The 27,246-nt window shown below is 49.0% G+C and overlaps 1 protein-coding gene across 2 annotated transcripts in view; it reads right to left on the bottom strand.

Annotated features, from left to right (window-relative positions):
• Positions 1-209: 209 nt before the first annotated feature.
• VAV1 (vav guanine nucleotide exchange factor 1) overlaps positions 210-27,246 on the bottom strand; it is a 118,899-nt gene continuing 91,862 nt past the window's right edge. For both annotated transcript variants that reach the window (XM_075604444.1, XM_075604443.1), the window contains exons 21-27: positions 11,803-11,868; positions 11,597-11,628; positions 5,025-5,141; positions 4,137-4,224; positions 3,279-3,390; positions 1,894-2,045; positions 210-429 (exon numbers count right to left, since the gene is read on the bottom strand). In XM_075604444.1, the coding sequence (XP_075460559.1) occupies positions 376-429; positions 1,894-2,045; positions 3,279-3,390; positions 4,137-4,224; positions 5,025-5,141; positions 11,597-11,628; positions 11,803-11,868 (621 nt within the window). In that variant the 3' untranslated portion in view covers positions 210-375. The remainder of the gene's footprint in view (positions 430-1,893; positions 2,046-3,278; positions 3,391-4,136; positions 4,225-5,024; positions 5,142-11,596; positions 11,629-11,802; positions 11,869-27,246) is intronic.

Genomic DNA, 27,246 nt, shown 5'->3' with positions numbered 1-27,246 from the left:
TCCCTGGCCCCACGGGTGAGGCACAAGGTTGTTTCCAGGTTGAGGAGGATACTGTCCTGCAGCGACATGAAGACAGGGAAGGGACCGCACGGGCCCCAGGAAGCGGGAGCGCATGGGCCAGAACCCTCTGCTTCTCCCTTCTGTCCCTGATCATATTATCCTCCACTCTCCTGCAGATGTTTTATGGTCTGTGTAAATATAGGGAAGTGTCACGGTGAGATACTCTTTATTCCTTTATACAGACAGGTGTGAGCCAGTCTGTGTCAGCGGCAGGCCATCTAATAGTGGGGTCTCATAGAAGGGAGGTGGGGAGGGAGGAGGAATGTATATCCTTTCCTGTAGGATCAGTGCTCCTTCACTGCGGATCGGTGTCACTCAGCAATATACTGAAAAATCTTCTTCTACATAATTCGATGGAAACCACCCAACCTGTGAAGAGAGAAGACAGCTATATACAGAGGGAAGGACTGGAAAGAGCTGTATATGGAGAGAAGGTTAGGAGAAAGCTATATTCAGAGAGAGAGAGGGGCGGGACAGTGCTGTATACAGTTTTATACAACTCCAGCCCTGCATTACTCGCCACCTGCCCCCCCCCCCCCCCCCCCGCCTGCCCTCCCTCTCTTCTGGTCTGCCTGCCCACGTCTCTCTTCCGCTCCCCCTGTCTGCCCTCTCTCTCACCTCCCCTGCCCGCCCTCGCTCTTCCGCTGTGCCTGCCCATTCACTTCTGCTTTACCTGCCTGCCTCTCTTCTGCTCCCCCTGCCCTTTCCCCCTGCATTCCCACCTCTCTCTTCCGCTCCCCCTGTCTGCCCTCTCTCCCACCTCCCCTGTCCGCCCTCTCTCTTCTGCTATGCCTGCCCACCCACTTCTGCTCTGCCTGCCCGCCTCTCTCTTCCATTCCGCCTGCCTGCCCGCCTCTCTCTTCCATTCCGCCTGCCCGCCTCTCTCTACCATTTCGCCTGCCCGCCCGCCTCTCTCTTCCATTCCGCCTGCCCGCCCGCCTCTCTCTTCCATTCCGCCTGCCTGACCGCCTCTCTCTTCCATTCCGCCTGCCCGCCCGCCTCTCTCTACCATTTCGCCTGCCCGCCCGCCTCTCTCTTCCATTCCGCCTGCCTGCCCGCCTCTCTCTTCCATTCCGCCTGCCTGACCGCCTCTCTCTTCCATTCCGCCTGCCTGACCGCCTCTCTCTTCCATTCCGCCTGCCTGACCGCCTCTCTCTTCCATTCCGCCTGCCTGCCCGCCTCTCTCTTCCATTCCGCCTGCCTGCCTCTCTCTTCCATTCCGCCTGCCTGCCCGCCTCTCTCTTCCATTCCGCCTGCCTGCCTGCCTCTCTCTTCCATTCCGCCTGCCTGCCCGCCTCTCTCTTCCATTCCGCCTGCCTGCCCGCCTCTCTCTTCCATTCCGCCTGCCTGCCCGCCTCTCTCTTCCATTCCGCCTGCCTGCCTGCCTCTCTCTTCCATTCCGCCTGCCTGCCCGCCTCTCTCTTCCATTCCGCCTGCCTGCCCGCCTCTCTCTTCCATTCCGCCTGCCCGCCCGCCTCTCTCTTCCATTCCGCCTGCCTGCCTGCCTCTCTCTTCCATTCCGCCTGCCTGACCGCCTCTCTCTTCCATTCCGCCTGCCTGACCGCCTCTCTCTTCCATTCCGCCTGCCTGCCCGCCTCTCTCTTCCATTCCGCCTGCCTGCCTGCCTCTCTCTTCCATTCCGCCTGCCTGCCCGCCTCTCTCTTCCATTCCGCCTGCCTGCCTGCCTCTCTTCCGCCTGCTCACCTTTCTGCTGCTCTGCCCACCTCTCTTCCACTCCACCTGCCCTCTCCCTCTCTCTTCCGCTGTGCCTGAGTGCCCTCTCTCTCAGCCTGCGCGTCCTCTCCTCCTCCGCCTGCCTGCCCCCCCTCTCACCTTGCCATACACTTCTCCCTTCCACCAGCCCTGCTGTCCCTTCTTGCTGATGATCCTAATGGCGTCTCCCTCCTTTAGGGTCAGTTCTGTTCTGTCTCTTGCGCAGAAATCATAACGAGCTCGGACTGAGCCAAAATATTTCATCCTCTCATCTGTGAAGAAAAATACAGAAATGTTTTTCAATCCCCCAAACGCATCCTCTTGGTATTGGGGTTCTCACAGCAACAGGCTCGGTGTGCTCATAAGGCTGAAAATTACCTGTCAAGTGCTCTTTAGGGAGACAATATCGACCTATTACACAGCAAATGCCAAACTTCTAAGTAACTAGTTGGAGCACATGATGCTGTGTGACACTATGCCGTGTGACCATATGATGCTGTGTGACACTATACCGTGTGACCATATGATGCTGTGTGACACTATAACATGTGCTGTATGACACTGTGTAACACTATACCGTGTGAGCATATGATGCTGTGTGACACTATATCATGTGACCATATGACGCATTGTGACACTATTCCGTGTGATCATATGACACAGTGTGACACTATTCAGTGTGATCATATGACACTGTGTGACACTATTCCGTGTGATCATATGACACTGTGTGACACTATACCGTGTGACCATATGACGCTTTGTGACACTATACTGTGTGACCATATGACGCTGTGTGACACTATAACATGTGCTGTATGACACTGTGTAACACTATACCGTGTGAGCATATGATGCTGTGTAACACTATACCGTGTGAGCATATGATGCTGTGTGACACTATATCATGTGACCATATGACGCATTGTGACACTATTCCGTGTGATCATATGACACAGTGTGACACTATTCAGTGTGATCATATGACACTGTGTGACACTATTCCGTGTGATCATATGACACTGTGTGACACTATACCGTGTGACCATATGACGCTTTGTGACACTATACTGTGTGACCATATGACGCTGTGTGACACTATAACATGTGCTGTATGACACTGTGTGACACTATACCGTGTGACCATATGATGCTGTGTGACACTATAACATGTGCTGTATGACATTACACTATCGTGATAGAGACTTTGTAACACCAGAAAGCTGTAGCACTGAACATCCATACTTGTTATAGCTGTGACACTATAACATGCCAGTGGGAAACTCGAACACTGTAAGACATTACATTGTGAGACACTATATGATCATGACTCTTACTATATCACTAGGTGTCAAGCCACGGTGCATGTTGTCCCATGTAGTATGTCATATAATAACTATGTCCCTGTATCTGGTTGAAACTGTCATGTCAATGCTACTGGGTGCATAGTTGTGTTCAGGAGCACACTGCCACAGTGTCCTGCCGGAGGCTCCCTCGGCTCTTACCAGTCCTGGGGGTATCTGTCCTCTCAGGGTCCTTGAATGGAATAGCTAGCGTTGTGTCCAGAAGTTTGAAGCAATCTTTTAAGGAGTTCTGTTGGTAATACCCAACCAGGTCCTGGCAAGAAACATGGGAGTTAAGTTGTGCCGGCGACATAGGACCTCCTGATATACAGGGACAGACAGTAGGGCGCAAATGTCCAGTGTAAATGTCCTATGTTAGCAGGTCACAGTGAGTTCTCAGTGCAGAGTCATACTTTGGCTCATGGTCAGTAGGATAAGTAAAAGGTTTTATTTGGATTTCAGTTAGTAAATCCGGTTGCTCTTATTAGAAAGGATGGGGAAGTTTGGGTTGGAATGGTGACATGGGTAAGAGGAGGTGATCAGCTGCAATAGATAGGAAGGTTTAGTTGGTAGGCCGTATGGGGAGTTTTAGATAGTAGGGCAGGACAGTTTTCGTTAGTAGAGTTTGATGAATGGATCTGGTTAGTAGAATGGGCAGTCTGTTCTGGTTACAAGGTTGGGATGATTAGGAAGGTAAGACTGATAGTTATGTTTAAGGTGCATAACTATTGCTAGAAGGATAGGAATGGTGGTCCTGGTTAGTAGGGAGCAACAGGTGGTCCTGGTTAGTGGAACGGGTAGTTCTGGTTGGGATGAGTAATTCTGGTTAGTAAGGTGGTGAATGGGTAGTTCTGGCTGGTATGTCAGGTTGTTCTGGTTACTAGGGTTGGTTGAGTGTTCCTGGTTAGTAGGGTAGGTAGTTCTGTTGGGTAGTGCGGAAGGTCCTGGTTACTAGGGCAGGTACAGTATTTCTGATTGGTACGGTCCTGGTTAGTTGGGGGTGTCCCCTGGCTTACTCACTGTCAGCCCCTTGAACCCTCTCTTCTCTTTGAGTCTCCAGAGCCCGTCCTGAGCAGTCACCTTCATGTGTTTGATCTCGAGGTTAAACCTGAGCACACAAAGGGTCAGATTTACTAAACAGTGCCAATGCTAATCAATCAGCTCCTCTCAGCCTGTTCATGAGTACAGAGATAATAATCTGTTCAGTATATAGAGAGAGGGGATCGAAGGGCAAGATAGCTGTTTGTGTACACTGGCGACACACTTTATTCGAGCTCGGCTAGTCCCACGAATTCGGGTATACCCGGGTGTATTGAGGTTTGTGACTGTTTTCTGCCCGAGTGCAATGAGGTATTTTCCAGGCAGGGATTGAAGCATTTTATTCCCGCTGGCTGCAATACTGCAGAGTATATATATATATATACTGCATTACAATTCATGAATTTATGCCATCTGGTAGACACGCGAAGCATTGCAGCCTATTAAATCCTAATCATTATAATTTAACAGATCAGCCGCCCGTCAGCCAGGCATGAACCCAGGCTGGGAAGGCAAACGCAACGGGGCTTGTCAGAGGTGAGGAGCGGCGCATTCCAGGTATCTGCCAGGTACATACTGGGTATTTGCTCGAATAAAGTGTGTCGGTGCAGTATAGGGAGAGGGGAGATCACAGGGATAGATAGCTATGTGTATGTAGAGGGCAGCACAGGGAGAGATAGCTGTGTGTATATAGATTGGGGAGCACAAGAAGAGATGACTGTGTCCAGTAGAGATATAGGGAATAATGAAACATAGCTAGGTGCCTTGGGGTTTGTATCATATAGCTGTGAATATTACAGCAAGCGAAATATAGCTGTGTGCACCACAGAGAGATAGCTGTTCCAGTGGAAATTAAACAAATGCCATTACTTGATGCTGATGGCGAATTCTCCAGAGTCCTTTGCCCTCTGTCTGACCAGGAATGTCCCGTCAGATCGATTAGAGAGCAATATCTCAGCTTCCCTCCTCTCCATGGAACCCGCGTACCTAGTCACAGAGAGTCACAATATTGGAGGAGTAATATCTCATGTGATAACTACAGGGGGGAGGATAGCATAGGATGTAACAAGCAGAGGGAGGAGGGTCTTATATCTCATTTATATCTCTCTTATACAGTATCTCATGTAATAACTAAAGGGGAGGTTACTATTTCTAATGTTATAACTAGGGGAGGTTATTATATCTAATGTAACTATAGTAAGTAAGGTTACTATATCTCATGTAATAACTAAAAGGTAGGTTATTATATCTCATGTAATAACTAGGGGAGGTTATTATATCTCATGTAATAACTAGGGGAGGTTATTATATCTCATGTAATAACTAGGGGAGGTTATTATATCTCATGTAATAACTAGGGGAGGTTATTATATCTCATGTAATAACTAGGGGAGGTTATTATATCTAATGTAACTATAGTAAGTAAGGTTACTATATCTCATGTAATAACTAATAGGTAGGTTATTATATCTCATGTAATAACTAGGGGAGGTTATTATATCTCATGTATTAACTAGGGGAGGTTATTATATCTCATGTATTAACTAGGGGAGGTTATTATATCTCATGTAATAACTAGGGGAGGTTATTATATCTCATGTATTAACTAGGGGAGGTTATTATATCTCATGTATTAACTAGAAGGGAGGATCTTCTCATGTAATTACAAGGGGGGGGGAGATATATATCTAATGTAATTACTGGGGGCGGGGTGTCTTATTCTTCTTATTACATGATATAACACTCTCCCCCAGCCCCCCTAGTAATTATATGAGATATAAGATCCTCTCTTCTTATTATTACATGATATATCTCATGTAATAACTGGGGAGACAGGGTATTATATCTCATGCAGTAACCAGAGGAGACAGGGTATTATATCTCATGCAATAACCAGAGGAGACAGGGTATTATATCTCATGCAATAACGAGAGGAGACCGGGTATTATATCTCATGCAGTAACCAGAGGAGACAGGGTATTATATCTCATGCAATAACCAGAGGAGACGGGGTATTATATCTCATGCAATAACCAGAGGAGACCGGGTATTATATCTCATGCAATAACCAGAGGAGACCGGGTATTATATCTCATGCAATAACCAGAGGAGACCGGGTATTATATCTCATGCAATAACCAGAGGAGACCGGGTATTATATCTCATGCAATAACCAGAGGAGACAGGGTATTATATCTCATGCAATAACCAGAGGAGACAGGGTATTATATCTCATGCAGTAACCAGAGGAGACAGGGTATTATATCTCATGCAGTAACCAGAGGAGACCGGGTATTATATCTCATGCAATAACCAGAGGAGACCGGGTATTATATCTCATGCAATAACCAGAGGAGACAGGGTATTATATCTCATGCAGTAACCAGAGGAGACCGGGTATTATATCTCATGCAGTAACCAGAGGAGACGGGGTATTATATCTCATGCAGTAACCAGAGGAGACCGGGTATTATATCTCATGCAGTAACCAGAGGAGACCGGGTATTATATCTCATGCAGTAACCAGAGGAGACAGGGTATTATATCTCATGCAGTAACCAGAGGAGACCGGGTATTATATCTCATGCAATAACCAGAGGAGACAGGGTATTATATCTCATGCAGTAACCAGAGGAGACAGGGTATTATATCTCATGCAGTAACCAGAGGAGACGGGGTATTATATCTCATGCAATAACCAGAGGAGACCGGGTATTATATCTCATGCAATAACCAGAGGAGACAGGGTATTATATCTCATGCAGTAACCAGAGGAGACAGGGTATTATATCTCATGCAGTAACCAGAGGAGACCGGGTATTATATCTCATGCAGTAACCAGAGGAGACAGGGTATTATATCTCATGCAATAACCAGAGGAGACGGGGTATTATATCTCATGCAATAACCAGAGGAGACAGGGTATTATATCTCATGCAATAACCAGAGGAGACAGGGTATTATATCTCATGCAATAACCAGAGGAGACGGGGTATTATATCTCATGCAATAACCAGAGGAGACCGGGTATTATATCTCATGCAGTAACCAGAGGAGACCGGGTATTATATCTCATGCAATAACCAGAGGAGACAGGGTATTATATCTCATGCAATAACCAGAGGAGACCGGGTATTATATCTCATGCAGTAACCAGAGGAGACCGGGTATTATATCTCATGCAATAACCAGAGGAGACAGGGTATTATATCTCATGCAGTAACCAGAGGAGACAGGGTATTATATCTCATGCAATAACCAGAGGAGACGGGGTATTATATCTCATGCAATAACCAGAGGAGACAGGGTATTATATCTCATGCAATACCAGAGGAGACAGGGTATTATATCTCATGCAGTAACCAGAGGAGACAGGGTATTATATCTCATGCAATAACCAGAGGAGACGGGGTATTATATCTCATGCAATAACCAGAGGAGACAGGGTATTATATCTCATGCAATAACCAGAGGAGACAGGGTATTATATCTCATGCAGTAACCAGAGGAGACAGGGTATTATATCTCATGCAGTAACCAGAGGAGACAGGGTATTATATCTCATGCAATAACCAGAGGAGACGGGGTATTATATCTCATGCAATAACCAGAGGAGACAGGGTATTATATCTCATGCAGTAACCAGAGGAGACAGGGTATTATATCTCATGCAATAACCAGAGGAGACGGGGTATTATATCTCATGCAATAACCGGAGGAGACGGGGTATTATATCTCATGCAATAACCAGAGGAGACCGGGTATTATATCTCATGCAATAACCAGAGGAGACCGGGTATTATATCTCATGCAATAACCAGAGGAGACCGGGTATTATATCTCATGCAGTAACCAGAGGAGACCGGGTATTATATCTCATGCAATAACCAGAGGAGACAGGGTATTATATCTCATGCAGTAACCAGAGGAGACAGGGTATTATATCTCATGCAATAACCAGAGGAGACAGGGTATTATATCTCATGCAGTAACCAGAGGAGACAGGGTATTATATCTCATGCAATAACCAGAGGAGACGGGGTATTATATCTCATGCAATAACCAGAGGAGACGGGGTATTATATCTCATGCAATAACCAGAGGAGACCGGGTATTATATCTCATGCAATAACCAGAGGAGACCGGGTATTATATCTCATGCAGTAACCAGAGGAGACCGGGTATTATATCTCATGCAATAACCAGAGGAGACAGGGTATTATATCTCATGCAGTAACCAGAGGAGACAGGGTATTATATCTCATGCAATAACCAGAGGAGACAGGGTATTATATCTCATGCAGTAACCAGAGGAGACAGGGTATTATATATCATGCAATAACCAGAGGAGACGGGGTATTATATCTCATGCAATAACCAGAGGAGACAGGGTATTATATCTCATGCAATAACCAGAGGAGACCGGGTATTATATCTCATGCAATAACCAGAGGAGACCGGGTATTATATCTCATGCAGTAACCAGAGGAGACCGGGTATTATATCTCATGCAGTAACCAGAGGAGACAGGGTATTATATCTCATGCAATAACCAGAGGAGACGGGGTATTATATCTCATGCAATAACCAGAGGAGACAGGGTATTATATCTCATGCAATAACCAGAGGAGACAGGGTATTATATCTCATGCAATAACCAGAGGAGACCGGGTATTATATCTCATGCAGTAACCAGAGGAGACCGGGTATTATATCTCATGCAGTAACCAGAGGAGACCGGGTATTATATCTCATGCAGTAACCAGAGGAGACCGGGTATTATATCTCATGCAATAACCAGAGGAGACAGGGTATTATATCTCATGCAATAACCAGAGGAGACGGGGTATTATATCTCATGCAATAACCAGAGGAGACCGGGTATTATATCTCATGCAGTAACCAGAGGAGACCGGGTATTATATCTCATGCAGTAACCAGAGGAGACGGGGTATTATATCTCATGCAATAACCAGAGGAGACGGGGTATTATATCTCATGCAATAACCAGAGGAGACCGGGTATTATATCTCATGCAGTAACCAGAGGAGACAGGGTATTATATCTCATGCAATAACCAGAGGAGACCGGGTATTATATCTCATGCAGTAACCAGAGGAGACCGGGTATTATATCTCATGCAATAACCAGAGGAGACCGGGTATTATATCTCATGCAGTAACCAGAGGAGACCGGGTATTATATCTCATGCAGTAACCAGAGGAGACCGGGTATTATATCTCATGCAGTAACCAGAGGAGACCGGGTATTATATCTCATGCAGTAACCAGAGGAGACCAGGTATTATATCTCATGCAATAACCAGAGGAGACCGGGTATTATATCTCATGCAGTAACCAGAGGAGACCGAGTATTATATCTCATGCAGTAACCAGAGGAGACAGGGTATTATATCTCATGCAGTAACCAGAGGAGACAGGGTATTATATCTCATGCAATAACCAGAGGAGACGGGGTATTATATCTCATGCAATAACCAGAGGAGACGGGGTATTATATCTCATGCAGTAACCAGAGGAGACAGGGTATTATATCTCATGCAATAACCAGAGGAGACGGGGTATTATATCTCATGCAATAACCAGAGGAGACCGGGTATTATATCTCATGCAGTAACCAGAGGAGACAGGGTATTATATCTCATGCAATAACCAGAGGAGACAGGGTATTATATCTCATGCAGTAACCAGAGGAGACAGGGTATTATATCTCATGCAATAACCAGAGGAGACCAGGTATTATATCTCATGCAATAACCAGAGGAGACAGGGTATTATATCTCATGCAGTAACCAGAGGAGACAGGGTATTATATCTCATGCAGTAACCAGAGGAGACCGGGTATTATATCTCATGCAATAACCAGAGGAGACAGGGTATTATATATCATGCAATAACCAGAGGAGACCGGGTATTATATCTCATGCAATAACCAGAGGAGACAGGGTATTATATCTCATGCAATAACCAGAGGAGACCGGGTATTATATCTCATGCAATAACCAGAGGAGACCGGGTATTATATCTCATGCAGTAACCAGAGGAGACGGGGTATTATATCTCATGCAATAACCAGAGGAGACCGGGTATTATATCTCATGCAATAACCAGAGGAGACAGGGTATTATATCTCATGCAATAACCAGAGGAGACAGGGTATTATATCTCATGCAGTAACCAGAGGAGACAGGGTATTATATCTCATGCAATAACCAGAGGAGACAGGGTATTATATCTCATGCAGTAACCAGAGGAGACAGGGTATTATATCTCATGCAATAACCAGAGGAGACCGGGTATTATATCTCATGCAGTAACCAGAGGAGACCGGGTATTATATCTCATGCAGTAACCAGGGGAGACCGGGTATTATATCTCATGCAATAACCAGAGGAGACGGGGTATTATATCTCATGCAATAACCAGAGGAGACAGGGTATTATATCTCATGCAATAACCAGAGGAGACGGGGTATTATATCTCATGCAGTAACCAGAGGAGACAGGGTATTATATCTCATGCAATAACCAGAGGAGACCGGGTATTATATCTCATGCAGTAACCAGAGGAGACAGGGTATTATATCTCATGCAATAACCAGAGGAGACAGGGTATTATATCTCATACAGTAACCAGAGGAGACAGGGTATTATATCTCATGTAATAACCAGAGGAGACAGGGTATTATATCTCATGCAATAACCAGAGGAGACAGGGTATTATATCTCATGCAGTAACCAGAGGAGACAGGGTATTATATCTCATGCAGTAACCAGAGGAGACAGGGTATTATATCTCATGCAATAACCAGAGGAGACAGGGTATTATATCTCATGCAGTAACCAGAGGAGACAGGGTATTATATCTCATGTAATAACCAGAGGAGACCGGGTATTATATCTCATGCAATAACCAGAGGAGACAGGGTATTATATCTCATGCAGTAACCAGAGGAGACAGGGTATTATATCTCATGCAATAACCAGAGGAGACAGGGTATTATATCTCATGCAGTAACCAGAGGAGACAGGGTATTATATCTCATGCAATAACCAGAGGAGACAGGGTATTATATCTCATGCAGTAACCAGAGGAGACAGGGTATTATATCTCATGTAATAACCAGAGGAGACCGGGTATTATATCTCATGCAATAACCAGAGGAGACCGGGTATTATATCTCATGCAGTAACCAGAGGAGACCGGGTATTATATCTCATGCAGTAACCAGAGGAGACAGGGTATTATATCTCATGTAATAATCGGAGGGAAGAGGGTCTTTTATCTCATATAATAACAGGAGGGGAGAGGGTCTCATGTCTCATGTAATAACAGGAGGGGAGAGGGTCTCATGTCTTACATTTATCACAACTTTCCGTACCTGCCTTAGGGTATCAGACACAATCAATCACTTATACTCACCATGGATACACAGACAAATCCTGCACCGGGCACTGTGGAGTCAAAACAAGCTCTGTTATATGCAGTGACCTCTATCTGTTATCAGTGTTATACAGAGAGCTAAGCTATATGCAATGAGAGCTGTTTTATATACACTTCACTTTTGCGTGTTTACCCAGATCCCCTGTTACCCCACAAGGTAACCCTCTCACTGCGGGTGCACTTACACACAGAAAAGGCTTCACATGGCTGCTGGGGAAGAAGCCAATGTCATTCCTGCACGTGTTTCTACCCTGACAGAAGAAGAGACATTCATATTTTAATATATCAACTGTAATACAGTGTAGCAAAGACATGACCTCATTAATACAAATTGTATCACGGACAGGGTCACGTCAACACACGGTGTAACGCAGACAGGGTCACGTCAATACACGGTGTAACGCAGACAGGGTCACGTCAGTACAGTGTAACGCAGACAGGGTCACGTCAATACACGGTGTAACGCAGACAGGGTCACGTCAGCACACGGTGTAACGCAGACAGGGTCACGTCAATACAGTGTAACGCAGACAGGGTCACGTCAATACAGTGTAACGCAGACAGGGTCACGTCAATACAGTGTAACGCAGACAGGGTCACGTCAGTACAGTGTAACGCAGACAGGGTCACGTCAATACACGGTGTAACGCAGACAGGGTCACGTCAGTACAGTGTAACGCAGACAGGGTCACGTCAGTACACAGTGTAACGCAGACAGGGTCACGTCAATACACGGTGTAACGCAGACAGGGTCACGTCAGCACACGGTGTAACGCAGACAGGGTCACGTCAATACACGGTGTAACGCAGACAGGGTCACGTCAGCACACGGTGTAACGCAGACAGGGTCACGTCAATACAGTGTAACGCAGACAGGGTCACGTCAATACACGGTGTAACGCAGACAGGGTCACGTCAGTACAGTGTAACGCAGACAGGGTCACGTCAATACACGGTGTAACGCAGACAGGGTCACGTCAGTACACGGTGTAACGCAGACAGGGTCACGTCAGTACAGTGTAACGCAGACAGGGTCACGTCAATACACGGTGTAACGCAGACAGGGTCACGTCAATACAGTGTAACGCAGACAGGGTCACGTCAGTACACGGTGTAACGCAGACAGGGTCACGTCAATACACGGTGTAACGCAGACAGGGTCACGTCAATACAGTGTAACGCAGACAGGGTCACGTCAATACACGGTGTAACGCAGACAGGGTCACGTCAATACAGTGTAACGCAGACAGGGTCACGTCAGTACACGGTGTAACGCAGACAGGGTCACGTCAATACACGTGTAACGCAGACAGGGTCACATCAATACACGTGTAACGCAGACAGGGTCACGTCAATACACGTGTAACGCAGACAGGGTCACGTCAATACATGGTGTAACGCAGACAGGGTCACGTCAATACACGTGTAACGCAGACAGGGTCACGTCAATACACGGTGTAACGCAGACAGGGTCACGTCAATACACGGTGTAACGCAGACAGGGTCACGTCAATACAGTGTAATGCAGACAGGGTCACGTCAATACACGGTGTAACGCAGACAGGGTCACGTCAATACATGGTGTAACGCAGACAGGGTCACGTCAATACACGTGTAACGCAGACAGGGTCACGTCAATACACGTGTAACGCAGACAGGGTCACGTCAATACACGGTGTAACGCAGACAGGGTCACGTCAATACACGTGTAACGCAGACAGGGTCACGTCAATACACGTGTAACGCAGACAGGGTCATGTCAATACAGTGTAACGCAGACAGGGTCACGTCAGTACACGGTGTAACGCAGACAGGGTCACGTCAATACACGGTGTAACGCAGACAGGGTCACGTCAATACACGGTGTAACGCAGACAGGGTCACGTCAATACACGTGTAACGCAGACAGGGTCACGTCAATACACGTGTAACGCAGACAGGGTCACGTCAATACACGTGTAACGCAGACATGGTCACGTCAATACACGTGTAACGCAGACAGGGTCACGTCAATACACGTGTAACGCAGACAGGGTCACGTCAATACACGGTGTAACGCAGACAGGGTCACGTCAATACACGTGTAACGCAGACAGGGTCACGTCAATACAGTGTAACGCAGACAGGGTCACGTCAATACATGGTGTAACGCAGACAGGGTCACGTCAATACACGTGTAACGCAGACAGGGTCACAGCAATACACGGTGTAACGCAGACAGGGTCACGTCAATACACGGTGTAACGCAGACAGGGTCACAGCAATACACGGTGTAACGCAGACAGGGTCACGTCAATACACGGTGTAACGCAGACAGGGTCACGTCAATACAGTGTAACGCAGACAGGGTCACGTCAATACACGTGTAACGCAGACAGGGTCACAGCAATACACGGTGTAACGCAGACAGGGTCACGTCAGTACACGGTGTAACGCAGACAGGGTCACGTCAATACACGGTGTAACGCAGACAGGGTCACGTCAATACACGGTGTAACGCAGACAGGGTCACGTCAATACACGTGTAACGCAGACAGGGTCACGTCAATACACGTGTAACGCAGACAGGGTCACGTCAATACACGGTGTAACGCAGACAGGGTCACGTCAATACAGTGTAACGCAGACAGGGTCACGTCAATACACGGTGTAACGCAGACAGGGTCACGTCAATACACGGTGTAACGCAGACAGGGTCACGTCAATACACGGTGTAACGCAGACAGGGTCACGTCAATACACGTGTAACGCAGACAGGGTCACGTCAATACACGTGTAACGCAGACAGGGTCACGTCAATACACGTGTAACGCAGACAGGGTCACGTCAATACAGTGTAACGCAGACAGGGTCACGTCAATACAGTGTAACGCAGACAGGGTCACGTCAATACACGGTGTAACGCAGACAGGGTCACGTCAATACACGGTGTAATGCAGACAAGGTCACAGCAATACACAGTGTAACGCAGACAAGGTCACGTCAATACACGTGTAACGCAGACAGGGTCACGTCAATACACAGTGTAACGCAGACAGGGTCACGTCAATACAGTGTAACGCAGACAGGGTCACGTCAATACAGTGTAACGCAGACAGGGTCACGTCAATACAGTGTAACGCAGACAGGGTCACGTCAATACAGTGTAACGCAGACAGGGTCACGTCAATACACGTGTAACGCAGACAGGGTCACGTCAATACAGTGTAACGCAGACAGGGTCACGTCAGTACACGGTGTAACGCAGACAGGGTCACGTCAATACACGGTGTAACGCAGACAAGGTCACAGCAATACACAGTGTAACGCAGACAAGGTCACGTCAATACACGTGTAACGCAGACAGGGTCACGTCAATACACGGTGTAACGCAGACAGGGTCACGTCAATACAGTGTAACGCAGACAGGGTCACGTCAATACACGGTGTAACGCAGACAGGGTCACGTCAGTACACGGTGTAACGCAGACAGGGTCACGTCAATACAGTGTAATGCAGACAGGGTCACGTCAATACAGTGTAACGCAGACAGGGTCACGTCAATACTGTGTAACGCAGACAGGGTCACGTCAATACAGTGTAACGCAGACAGGGTCACGTCAATACTGTGTAACGCAGACAGGGTCACGTCAATACTGTGTAACGCAGACAGGGTCACGTCAATACAGTGTAACGCAGACAGGGTCACGTCAATACAGTGTAACGCAGACAGGGTCACGTCAATACAGTGTAACGCAGACAGGGTCACGTCAATACAGTGTAACGCAGACAGGGTCACGTCAATACACGTGTAACGCAGACAGGGTCACGTCAATACAGTGTAACGCAGACAGGGTCACGTCAATACAGTGTAACGCAGACAGGGTCACGTCAATACAGTGTAACGCAGACAGGGTCACGTCAATACAGTGTAACGCAGACAGGGTCACGTCAATACACGGTGTAACGCAGACAGGGTCACGTCAATACACGGTGTAACGCAGACAGGGTCACGTCAATACACGGTGTAACGCAGACAGGGTCACGTCAATACAGTGTAACGCAGACAGGGTCACGTCAATACACGGTGTAACGCAGACAGGGTCACGTCAATACACGTGTAACGCAGACAGGGTCACGTCAATACACGGTGTAACGCAGACAGGGTCACGTCAATACAGTGTAACGCAGACAGGGTCACGTCAATACAGTGTAACGCAGACAGGGTCACGTCAATACACGGTGTAACGCAGACAGGGTCACGTCAATACAGTGTAACGCAGACAGGGTCACGTCAATACAGTGTAACGCAGACAGGGTCACGTCAATACAGTGTAACGCAGACAGGGTCACGTCAATACAGTAACGCAGACAGGGTCACGTCAATACAGTGTAACGCAGACAGGGTCACGTCAATACACGGTGTAACGCAGACAGGGTCACGTCAATACACGGTGTAACGCAGACAGGGTCACGTCAATACAGTGTAACGCAGACAGGGTCACGTCAATACACGGTGTAACGCAGACAGGGTCACGTCAATACACGGTGTAACGCAGACAGGGTCACGTCAATACAGTGTAACGCAGACAGGGTCACGTCAATACACGTGTAACGCAGACAGGGTCACGTCAATACACGTGTAACGCAGACAGGGTCACGTCAATACACGTGTAACGCAGACAGGGTCACGTCACTACAGTGTAACGCAGACAGGGTCACGTCAATACACGTGTAACGCAGACAGGGTCACGTCAATACACGTGTAACGCAGACAGGGTCACGTCAATACACGATGTAACGCAGACAGGGTCACGTCAGTACACGGTGTAACGCAGACAGGGTCACGTCAATACACGGTGTAACGCAGACAGGGTCACGTCAGTACACGGTGTAACGCAGACAGGGTCACGTCAATACAGTGTAACGCAGACAGGGTCACGTCAATACACGATGTAACGCAGACAGGGTCACGTCAGTACACGGTGTAACGCAGACAGGGTCACGTCAATACAGTGTAACGCAGACAGGGTCACAGCAATACACGGTGTAATGCAGACAGGGTCACGTCAATACAGTGTAATGCAGACAGGGTCACGTCAGTACACGGTGTAACGCAGACAGGGTCACGTCAGTACACGGTGTAACGCAGACAGGGTCACGTCAATACACGGTGTAACGCAGACAGGGTCACGTCAATACACGGTGTAACGCAGACAGGGTCACGTCAATACACGGTGTAACGCAGACAGGGTCACGTCAATACAGTGTAACGCAGACAGGGTCACGTCAGTACACGGTGTAACGCAGACAGGGTCACGTCAATACACGGTGTAACGCAGACAGGGTCACGTCAATACAGTGTAACGCAGACAGGGTCACGTCAATACACGGTGTAACGCAGACAGGGTCACGTCAATACAGTGTAACGCAGACAGGGTCACGTCAATACAGTGTAACGCAGACAGGGTCACGTCAATACACGGTGTAACGCAGACAGGGTCACGTCAACACACGGTGTAACGCAGACAGGGTCACGTCAATACAGTGTAACGCAGACAGGGTCACGTCAGTACAGTGTAACGCAGACAGGGTCACGTCAATACACGGTGTAACGCAGACAGGGTCACGTCAATACACGGTGTAACGCAGACAGGGTCACGTCAGTACACGGTGTAACGCAGACAGGGTCACGTCAGTACACGGTGTAACGCAGACAGGGTCACGTCAATACACGGTGTAACGCAGACAGGGTCACGTCAGTACACGGTGTAACGCAGACAGGGTCACGTCAATACACGGTGTAACGCAGACAGGGTCACGTCAATACACGGTGTAACGCAGACAGGGTCACGTCAGTACACGGTGTAACGCAGACGGGGTCACGTCAGTACACGGTGTAACGCAGACAGGGTCACGTCAATACAGTGTAACGCAGACAGGGTCACGTCAGTACACGGTGTAACGCAGACAGGGTCACGTCAGTACACGGTGTAACGCAGACAGGGTCACGTCAGTACACGGTGTAACGCAGACAGGGTCACGTCAATACAGTTTAACGCAGACAGGGTCACGTCAATACAGTGTAACGCAGACAGGGTCACGTCAATACAGTGTAACGCAGACAGGGTTACGTCAATACAGTGTAAGGCAGACAGGGTCACGTCAATACAGTGTAATGCAGACAGGGTCACGTCAATACAGTGTAACGCAGACAGGGTCACGTCAATACACGGTGTAACGCAGACAGGGTCACGTCAATACAGTGTAACGCAGACAGGGTCACGTCAATACACGGTGTAACGCAGACAGGGTCACGTCAATACACGGTGTAACGCAGACAGGGTCACGTCAATACAGTGTAATGCAGACAGGGTCACGTCAATACAGTGTAACGCAGACAGGGTCACGTCAATACACGGTGTAACGCAGACAGGGTCACGTCAATACACGGTGTAACGCAGACAGGGTCACGTCAATACACGTGTAACGCAGACAGGGTCACGTCAATACAGTGTAACGCAGACAGGGTCACGTCAATACAGTGTAATGCAGACAGGGTCACGTCAATACAGTGAAACGCAGACAGGGTCACGTCAATACACGGTGTAACACAGACAGGGTCACGTCAGTACACGGTGTAACGCAGACAGGGTCACGTCAATACAGTGTAACGCAGACAGGGTCACGTCAATACAGTGTAATGCAGACAGGGTCACGTCAATACAGTGTAACGCAGACAGGGTCACGTCAATACACGGTGTAACGCAGACAGGGTCACGTCAGTACAGTGTAACGCAGACAGGGTCACGTCAATACAGTGTAATGCAGACAGGGTCACGTCAATACAGTGTAACTCAGACAGGGTCACGTCAATACAGTGTAACGCAGACAGGGTCACGTCAGTACAGTGTAACGCAGACAGGGTCACGTCAATACAGTGTAACGAAGACAGGGTCACGTCAATACAGTGTAACGCAGACAGGGTCACGTCAATACAGTGTAACGCAGACAGGGTCACAGCAATACACGGTGTAACACAGACAGGGTCACGTCAATACAGTGTAACGCAGACAGGGTCTCGTCAATACAGTGTAACGCAGACAGGGTCACAGCAATACACGGTGTAACGCAGACAGGGTCACGTCAATACAGTGTAACGCAGACAGGGTCACGTCAATACACGGTGTAACGCAGACAGGGTCACGTCAATACACGGTGTAACGCAGACAGGGTCACGTCAATACACGGTGTAACGCAGACAGGGTCACGTCAGTACACGGTGTAACGCAGACAGGGTCACGTCAATACAGTGTAACGCAGACAGGGTCACGTCAATACAGTGTAATGCAGACAGGGTCACGTCAATACAGTGTAACGCAGACAGGGTCACGTCAATACAGTGTAACGCAGACAGGGTCACGTCAATACATGGTGTAACGCAGACAGGGTCACGTCAATACACGGTGTAACGCAGACAGGGTCACGTCAATACAGTGTAACGCAGACAGGGTCACGTCAATACAGTGTAACGCAGACAGGGTCACGTCAATACAGTGTAACGCAGACAGGGTCACGTCAATACAGTGTAACGCAGACAGGGTCACGTCAATACACGGTGTAACGCAGACAGGGTCACGTCAATACAGTGTAACGCAGACAGGGTCACGTCAATACACGGTGTAACGCAGACAGGGTCACGTCAATACACGGTGTAACGCAGACAGGGTCACGTCAATACACGGTGTAACGCAGACAGGGTCACGTCAATACACGGTGTAACGCAGACAGGGTCACGTCAATACAGTGTAACGCAGACAGGGTCACGTCAATACACGGTGTAACGCAGACAGGGTCACGTCAATACACGGTGTAACGCAGACAGGGTCACGTCAATACAGTGTAACGCAGACAGGGTCACGTCAATACAGTGTAACGCAGACAGGGTCACGTCAATACAGTGTAACGCAGACAGGGTCACGTCAATACATGGTGTAACGCAGACAGGGTCACGTCAATACACGGTGTAACGCAGACAGGGTCACGTCAATACAGTGTAACGCAGACAGGGTCACGTCAATACAGTGTAACGCAGACAGGGTCACGTCAATACAGTGTAACGCAGACAGGGTCACGTCAATACAGTGTAACGCAGACAGGGTCACGTCAATACACGGTGTAACGCAGACAGGGTCACGTCAATACAGTGTAACGCAGACAGGGTCACGTCAATACACGGTGTAACGCAGACAGGGTCACGTCAATACACGGTGTAACGCAGACAGGGTCACGTCAATACACGGTGTAACGCAGACAGGGTCACGTCAATACACGGTGTAACGCAGACAGGGTCACGTCAATACACGGTGTAACGCAGACGGGGTCACGTCAATACACGGTGTAACGCAGACAGGGTCACGTCAATACAGTGTAACGCAGACAGGGTCACGTCAATACAGTGTAACGCAGACAGGGTCACGTCAATACACGGTGTAACGCAGACAGGGTCACGTCAATACACGGTGTAACGCAGACAGGGTCACGTCAATACAGTGTAACGCAGACAGGGTCACGTCAATACAGTGTAACGCAGACAGGGTCACGTCAATACAGTGTTACGCAGACAGGGTCACGTCAATACACGGTGTAACGCAGACAGGGTCACGTCAATACACGGTGTAACGCAGACAGGGTCACGTCAATACACGGTGTAACGCAGACAGGGTCACGTCAATACACGGTGTAACGCAGACAGGGTCACGTCAATACAGTGTAACGCAGACAGGGTCACGTCAATAGACGGTGTAACGCAGACAGGGTCACGTCAATACACGTGTAACGCAGACAGGGTCACGTCAATACACGGTGTAACGCAGACAGGGTCACGTCAATACACGGTGTAACGCAGACAGGGTCACGTCAATACAGTGTAACGCAGACAGGGTCACGTCAATACACGGTGTAACGCAGACAGGGTCACGTCAATACAGTGTAACGCAGACAGGGTCACGTCAGTACAGTGTAACGCAGACAGGGTCACGTCAATACACGGTGTAACGCAGACAGGGTCACGTCAATACACGGTGTAACGCAGACAGGGTCACGTCAATACACGGTGTAACACAGACAGGGTCACGTCAATACACGGTGTAACGCAGACAGGGTCACGTCAATACAGTGTAACGCAGACAGGGTCACGTCAATACAGTGTAACGCAGACAGGGTCACGTCAATACACGGTGTAACGCAGACAGGGTCACGTCAATACACGGTGTAACGCAGACAGGATCACGTCAGTACACGGTGTAACGCAGACAGGGTCACGTCAATACACGTGTAACGCAGACAGGGTCACGTCAATACACGGTGTAACGCAGACAGGGTCACGTCAATACAGTGTAACGCAGACAGGGTCACGTCAATACAGTGTAACGCAGACAGGGTCACAGCAATACACGGTGTAACACAGACAGGGTCACGTCAATACAGTGTAACGCAGACAGGGTCACGTCAATACAGTGTAACACAGACAGGGTCACGTCAATACACGGTGTAACGCAGACAGGGTCACGTCAATACACGGTGTAACGCAGACAGGGTCACGTCAATACACGGTGTAACGCAGACAGGGTCACGTCAGTACACGGTGTAACGCAGACAGGGTCACGTCAATACAGTGTAACACAGACAGGGTCACATCAATACACGGTGTAACGCAGACAGGGTCACGTCAATACACGGTGTAACGCAGACAGGGTCACGTCAATACACGGTGTAACGCAGACAGGGTCACGTCAGTACACGGTGTAACGCAGACAGGGTCACGTCAATACAGTGTAACGCAGACAGGGTCACGTCAATACAGTGTAATGCAGACAGGGTCACGTCAATACAGTGTAACGCAGACAGGGTCACGTCAATACAGTGTAACGCAGACAGGTTCACGTCAATACACGGTGTAACGCAGACAGGGTCATGTCAATACAGTGTAACGCAGACAGGGTCACGTCAATACAGTGTAACGCAGACAGGGTCACGTCAATACAGTGTAACGCAGACAGGGTCACGTCAATACAGTGTAACGCAGACAGGGTCACGTCAATACACGGTGTAACGCAGACAGGGTCACGTCAATACAGTGTAACGCAGACAGGGTCACGTCAATACACGGTGTAACGCAGACAGGGTCACGTCAATACACGGTGTAACGCAGACAGGGTCACGTCAATACACGGTGTAACGCAGACAGGGTCACGTCAATACACGGTGTAACGCAGACAGGGTCACGTCAATACACGGTGTAACGCAGACAGGGTCACGTCAATACAGTGTAACGCAGACAGGGTCACGTCAATACAGTGTAACGCAGACAGGGTCACGTCAATACACGGTGTAACGCAGACAGGGTCACGTCAATACAGTGTAACGCAGACAGGGTCACGTCAATACACGGTGTAACGCAGACAGGGTCACGTCAATACACGGTGTAACGCAGACAGGGTCACGTCAATACACGGTGTAACGCAGACAGGGTCACGTCAATACACGGTGTAACGCAGACAGGGTCACGTCAATACAGTGTAACGCAGACAGGGTCACGTCAATACACGGTGTAACGCAGACAGGGTCACGTCAATACACGTGTAACGCAGACAGGGTCACGTCAATACACGGTGTAACGCAGACAGGGTCACGTCAATACACGGTGTAACGCAGACAGGGTCACGTCAATACAGTGTAACGCAGACAGGGTCACGTCAATACACGGTGTAACGCAGACAGGGTCACGTCAATACAGTGTAACGCAGACAGGGTCACGTCAGTACAGTGTAACGCAGACAGGGTCACGTCAATACACGGTGTAACGCAGACAGGGTCACGTCAATACACGGTGTAACGCAGACAGGGTCACGTCAATACACGGTGTAACGCAGACAGGGTCACGTCAATACAGTGTAACGCAGACAGGGTCACGTCAATACAGTGAAACGCAGACAGGGTCACATCAATACAGTGTAATGCAGACAGGGTCACGTCAATACACGGTGTAACGCAGACAGGGTCACGTCAGTACACGGTGTAACGCAGACAGGGTCACGTCAGTACACGGTGTAACACAGACAGGGTCACGTCAATACAGTGTAACGCAGACAGGGTCACGTCAATACAGTGTAATGCAGACAGGGTCACGTCAATACAGTGAAACGCAGACAGGGTCACGTCAATACACGGTGTAACGCAGACAGGGTCACGTCAATACACGGTGTAACGCAGACAGGATCACGTCAGTACACGGTGTAACGCAGACAGGGTCACGTCAATACACGTGTAACGCAGACAGGGTCACGTCAATACACTGTGTAACGCAGACAGGGTCACGTCAATACACGGTGTAACGCAGACAGGGTCACGTCAATACAGTGTAACGCAGACAGGGTCACGTCAATACAGTGTAACGCAGACAGGGTCACGTCAATACACGGTGTAACGCAGACAGGGTCACGTCAATACAGTGTAACGCAGACAGGGTCACGTCAGTACAGTGTAACGCAGACAGGGTCACGTCAATACACGGTGTAACGCAGACAGGGTCACGTCAATACACGGTGTAACGCAGACAGGGTCACGTCAATACACGGTGTAACACAGACAGGGTCACGTCAATACAGTGTAACGCAGACAGGGTCACGTCAATACAGTGAAACGCAGACAGGGTCACGTCAATACACGGTGTAACGCAGACAGGGTCACGTCAATACACGGTGTAACGCAGACAGGATCACGTCAGTACACGGTGTAACGCAGACAGGGTCACGTCAATACACGTGTAACGCAGACAGGGTCACGTCAATACACTGTGTAACGCAGACAGGGTCACGTCAATACACGGTGTAACGCAGACAGGGTCACGTCAATACAGTGTAACGCAGACAGGGTCACGTCAATACAGTGTAACGCAGACAGGGTCACGTCAATACAGTGTAACGCAGACAGGGTCACGTCAATACACGTGTAACGCAGACAGGGTCACGTCAATACACGGTGTAACGCAGACAGGGTCACGTCAATACACGGTGTAATGCAGACAGGATCACGTCAGTACACGTGTAACGCAGACAGGGTCACGTCAGTACACGGTGTAACGCAGACAGGGTCACGTCAATACACGGTGTAACGCAGACAGGGTCACGTCAGTACACGGTGTAACGCAGACAGGGTCACGTCAGTACACGGTGTAACGCAGACAGGGTCACGTCAGTACACGGTGTAACGCAGACAGGGTCACGTCAGTACACGGTGTAACGCAGACAGGGTCACGTCAGTACACGGTGTAACGCAGACAGGGTCACGTCAGTACACGGTGTAACACAGACAGGGTCACGTCAATACAGTGTAACGCAGACAGGGTCACGTCAATACAGTGTAATGCAGACAGGGTCACGTCAATACAGTGAAACGCAGACAGGGTCACGTCAATACACGGTGTAACGCAGACAGGGTCACGTCAATACACGGTGTAACGCAGACAGGATCACGTCAGTACACGGTGTAACGCAGACAGGGTCACGTCAATACACGTGTAACGCAGACAGGGTCACGTCAATACACTGTGTAACGCAGACAGGGTCACGTCAATACACGGTGTAACGCAGACAGGGTCACGTCAATACATGGTGTAACGCAGACAGGGTCACGTCAATACACGGTGTAACGCAGACAGGGTCACGTCAATACAGTGTAACGCAGACAGGGTCACGTCAATACAGTGTAACGCAGACAGGGTCACGTCAATACAGTGTAACGCAGACAGGGTCACGTCAATACACGTGTAACGCAGACAGGGTCACGTCAATACACGGTGTAACGCAGACAGGGTCACGTCAATACACGGTGTAACGCAGACAGGATCACGTCAGTACACGTGTAACGCAGACAGGGTCACGTCAGTACACGGTGTAACGCAGACAGGGTCACGTCAATACACGGTGTAACGCAGACAGGGTCACGTCAGTACACGGTGTAACGCAGACAGGGTCACGTCAGTACACGGTGTAACGCAGACAGGGTCACGTCAGTACACGGTGTAACGCAGACAGGGTCACGTCAATACAGTGTAACGCAGACAGGGTCACGTCAGTACACGGTGTAACGCAGACAGGGTCACGTCAGTACACGGTGTAACGCAGACAGGGTCACGTCAGTACACGGTGTAACGCAGACAGGGTCACGTCAGTACACGGTGTAACGCAGACAGGGTCACGTCAGTACACGGTGTAACGCAGACAGGGTCACGTCAGTACAGTTTAACGCAGACAGGGTCACGTCAATACAGTGTAACGCAGACAGGGTCACGTCAATACAGTGTAACGCAGACAGGGTCACGTCAATACAGTGTAATGCAGACAGGGTCACGTCAATACAGTGTAACGCAGACAGGGTCACGTCAATACAGTGTAACGCAGACAGGGTCACGTCAATACACGGTGTAACGCAGACAGGGTCACGTCAATACAGTGTAACGCAGACAGGGTCACGTCAATACACGGTGTAACGCAGACAGGGTCACGTCAATACACGGTGTAACGCAGACAGGGTCACGTCAATACAGTGTAATGCAGACAGGGTCACGTCAATACACGGTGTAACGCAGACAGGGTCACGTCAATACACGGTGTAACGCAGACAGGGTCACGTCAATACACGTGTAACGCAGACAGGGTCACGTCAATACAGTGTAACGCAGACAGGGTCACGTCAATACAGTGTAACGCAGACAGGGTCACGTCAATACAGTGTAACGCAGACAGGGTCACGTCAATACAGTGTAACGCAGACAGGGTCACGTCAATACACGGTGTAACGCAGACAGGGTCACGTCAATACAGTGTAACGCAGACAGGGTCACGTCAATACAGTGTAACGCAGACAGGGTCACGTCAGTACACGATGTAACGCAGACAGGGTCACGTCAGTACACGGTGTAACGCAGACAGGGTCACGTCAGTACACGGTGTAACGCAGACAGGGTCACGTCAATACAGTTTAACGCAGACAGGGTCACGTCAATACAGTGTAACGCAGACAGGGTCACGTCAATACAGTGTAACGCAGACAGGGTCACGTCAATACAGTGTAATGCAGACAGGGTCACGTCAATACACGGTGTAACGCAGACAGGGTCACGTCAATACAGTGTAATGCAGACAGGGTCACGTCAATACAGTGTAATGCAGACAGGGTCACGTCAATACAGTGTAACGCAGACAGGGTCACGTCAATACACGGTGTAACGCAGACAGGGTCACGTCAATACACGGTGTAACGCAGACAGGGTCACGTCAATACAGTGTAACGCAGACAGGGTCACGTCAATACAGTGTAACGCAGACAGGGTCACGTCAATACACGGTGTAACGCAGACAGGGTCACGTCAATACACGGTGTAACGCAGACAGGGTCACGTCAATACACGGTGTAATGCAGACAGGGTCACGTCAATACAGTGTAATGCAGACAGGGTCACGTCAATACACGGTGTAACGCAGACAGGGTCACGTCAATACAGTGTAACGCAGACAGGGTCACGTCAATACAGTGTAATGCAGACAGGGTCACGTCAATACAGTGTAACGCAGACAGGGTCACGTCAATACACGGTGTAACGCAGACAGGGTCACGTCAATACACGGTGTAACGCAGACAGGGTCACGTCAATACAGTGTAACGCAGACAGGGTCACGTCAATACAGTGTAACGCAGACAGGGTCACGTCAATACACGGTGTAACGCAGACAGGGTCACGTCAATACACGGTGTAACGCAGACAGGGTCACGTCAATACAGTGTAATGCAGACAGGGTCACGTCAATACAGTGTAATGCAGACAGGGTCACGTCAATACACGGTGTAACGCAGACAGGGTCACGTCAATACACGGTGTAACGCAGACAGGGTCACGTCAATACACGTGTAACGCAGACAGGGTCACGTCAATACAGTGTAACGCAGACAGGGTCACGTCAATACAGTGTAATGCAGACAGGGTCACGTCAATACAGTGTAACGCAGACAGGGTCACGTCAATACACGGTGTAACGCAGACAGGGTCACGTCAGTACACGGTGTAACGCAGACAGGGTCACGTCAATACAGTGTAACGCAGACAGGGTCACGTCAATACACGGTGTAACGCAGACAGGGTCACGTCAATACAGTGTAACGCAGACAGGGTCACGTCAGTACAGTGTAACGCAGACAGGGTCACGTCAATACACGGTGTAACGCAGACAGGGTCACGTCAATACACGGTGTAACGCAGACAGGGTCACGTCAATACACGGTGTAACACAGACAGGGTCACGTCAATACAGTGTAACGCAGACAGGGTCACGTCAATACAGTGAAACGCAGACAGGGTCACGTCAATACACGGTGTAACGCAGACAGGGTCACGTCAATACACGGTGTAATGCAGACAGGATCACGTCAGTACACGGTGTAACGCAGACAGGGTCACGTCAATACACGTGTAACGCAGACAGGGTCACGTCAATACAGTGTAACGCAGACAGGGTCACGTCAGTACAGTGTAACGCAGACAGGGTCACGTCAATACAGTGTAACGCAGACAGGGTCACGTCAATACACGT

This window comes from Ascaphus truei, chromosome 6, assembly GCF_040206685.1.
Source record: "Ascaphus truei isolate aAscTru1 chromosome 6, aAscTru1.hap1, whole genome shotgun sequence".
Taxonomy (NCBI): Eukaryota; Metazoa; Chordata; class Amphibia; order Anura; family Ascaphidae; genus Ascaphus; species Ascaphus truei.
The sequence above is the reverse complement of the archived record's forward strand: the minus strand, read 5'-3'. Positions and strand labels throughout refer to the sequence as shown.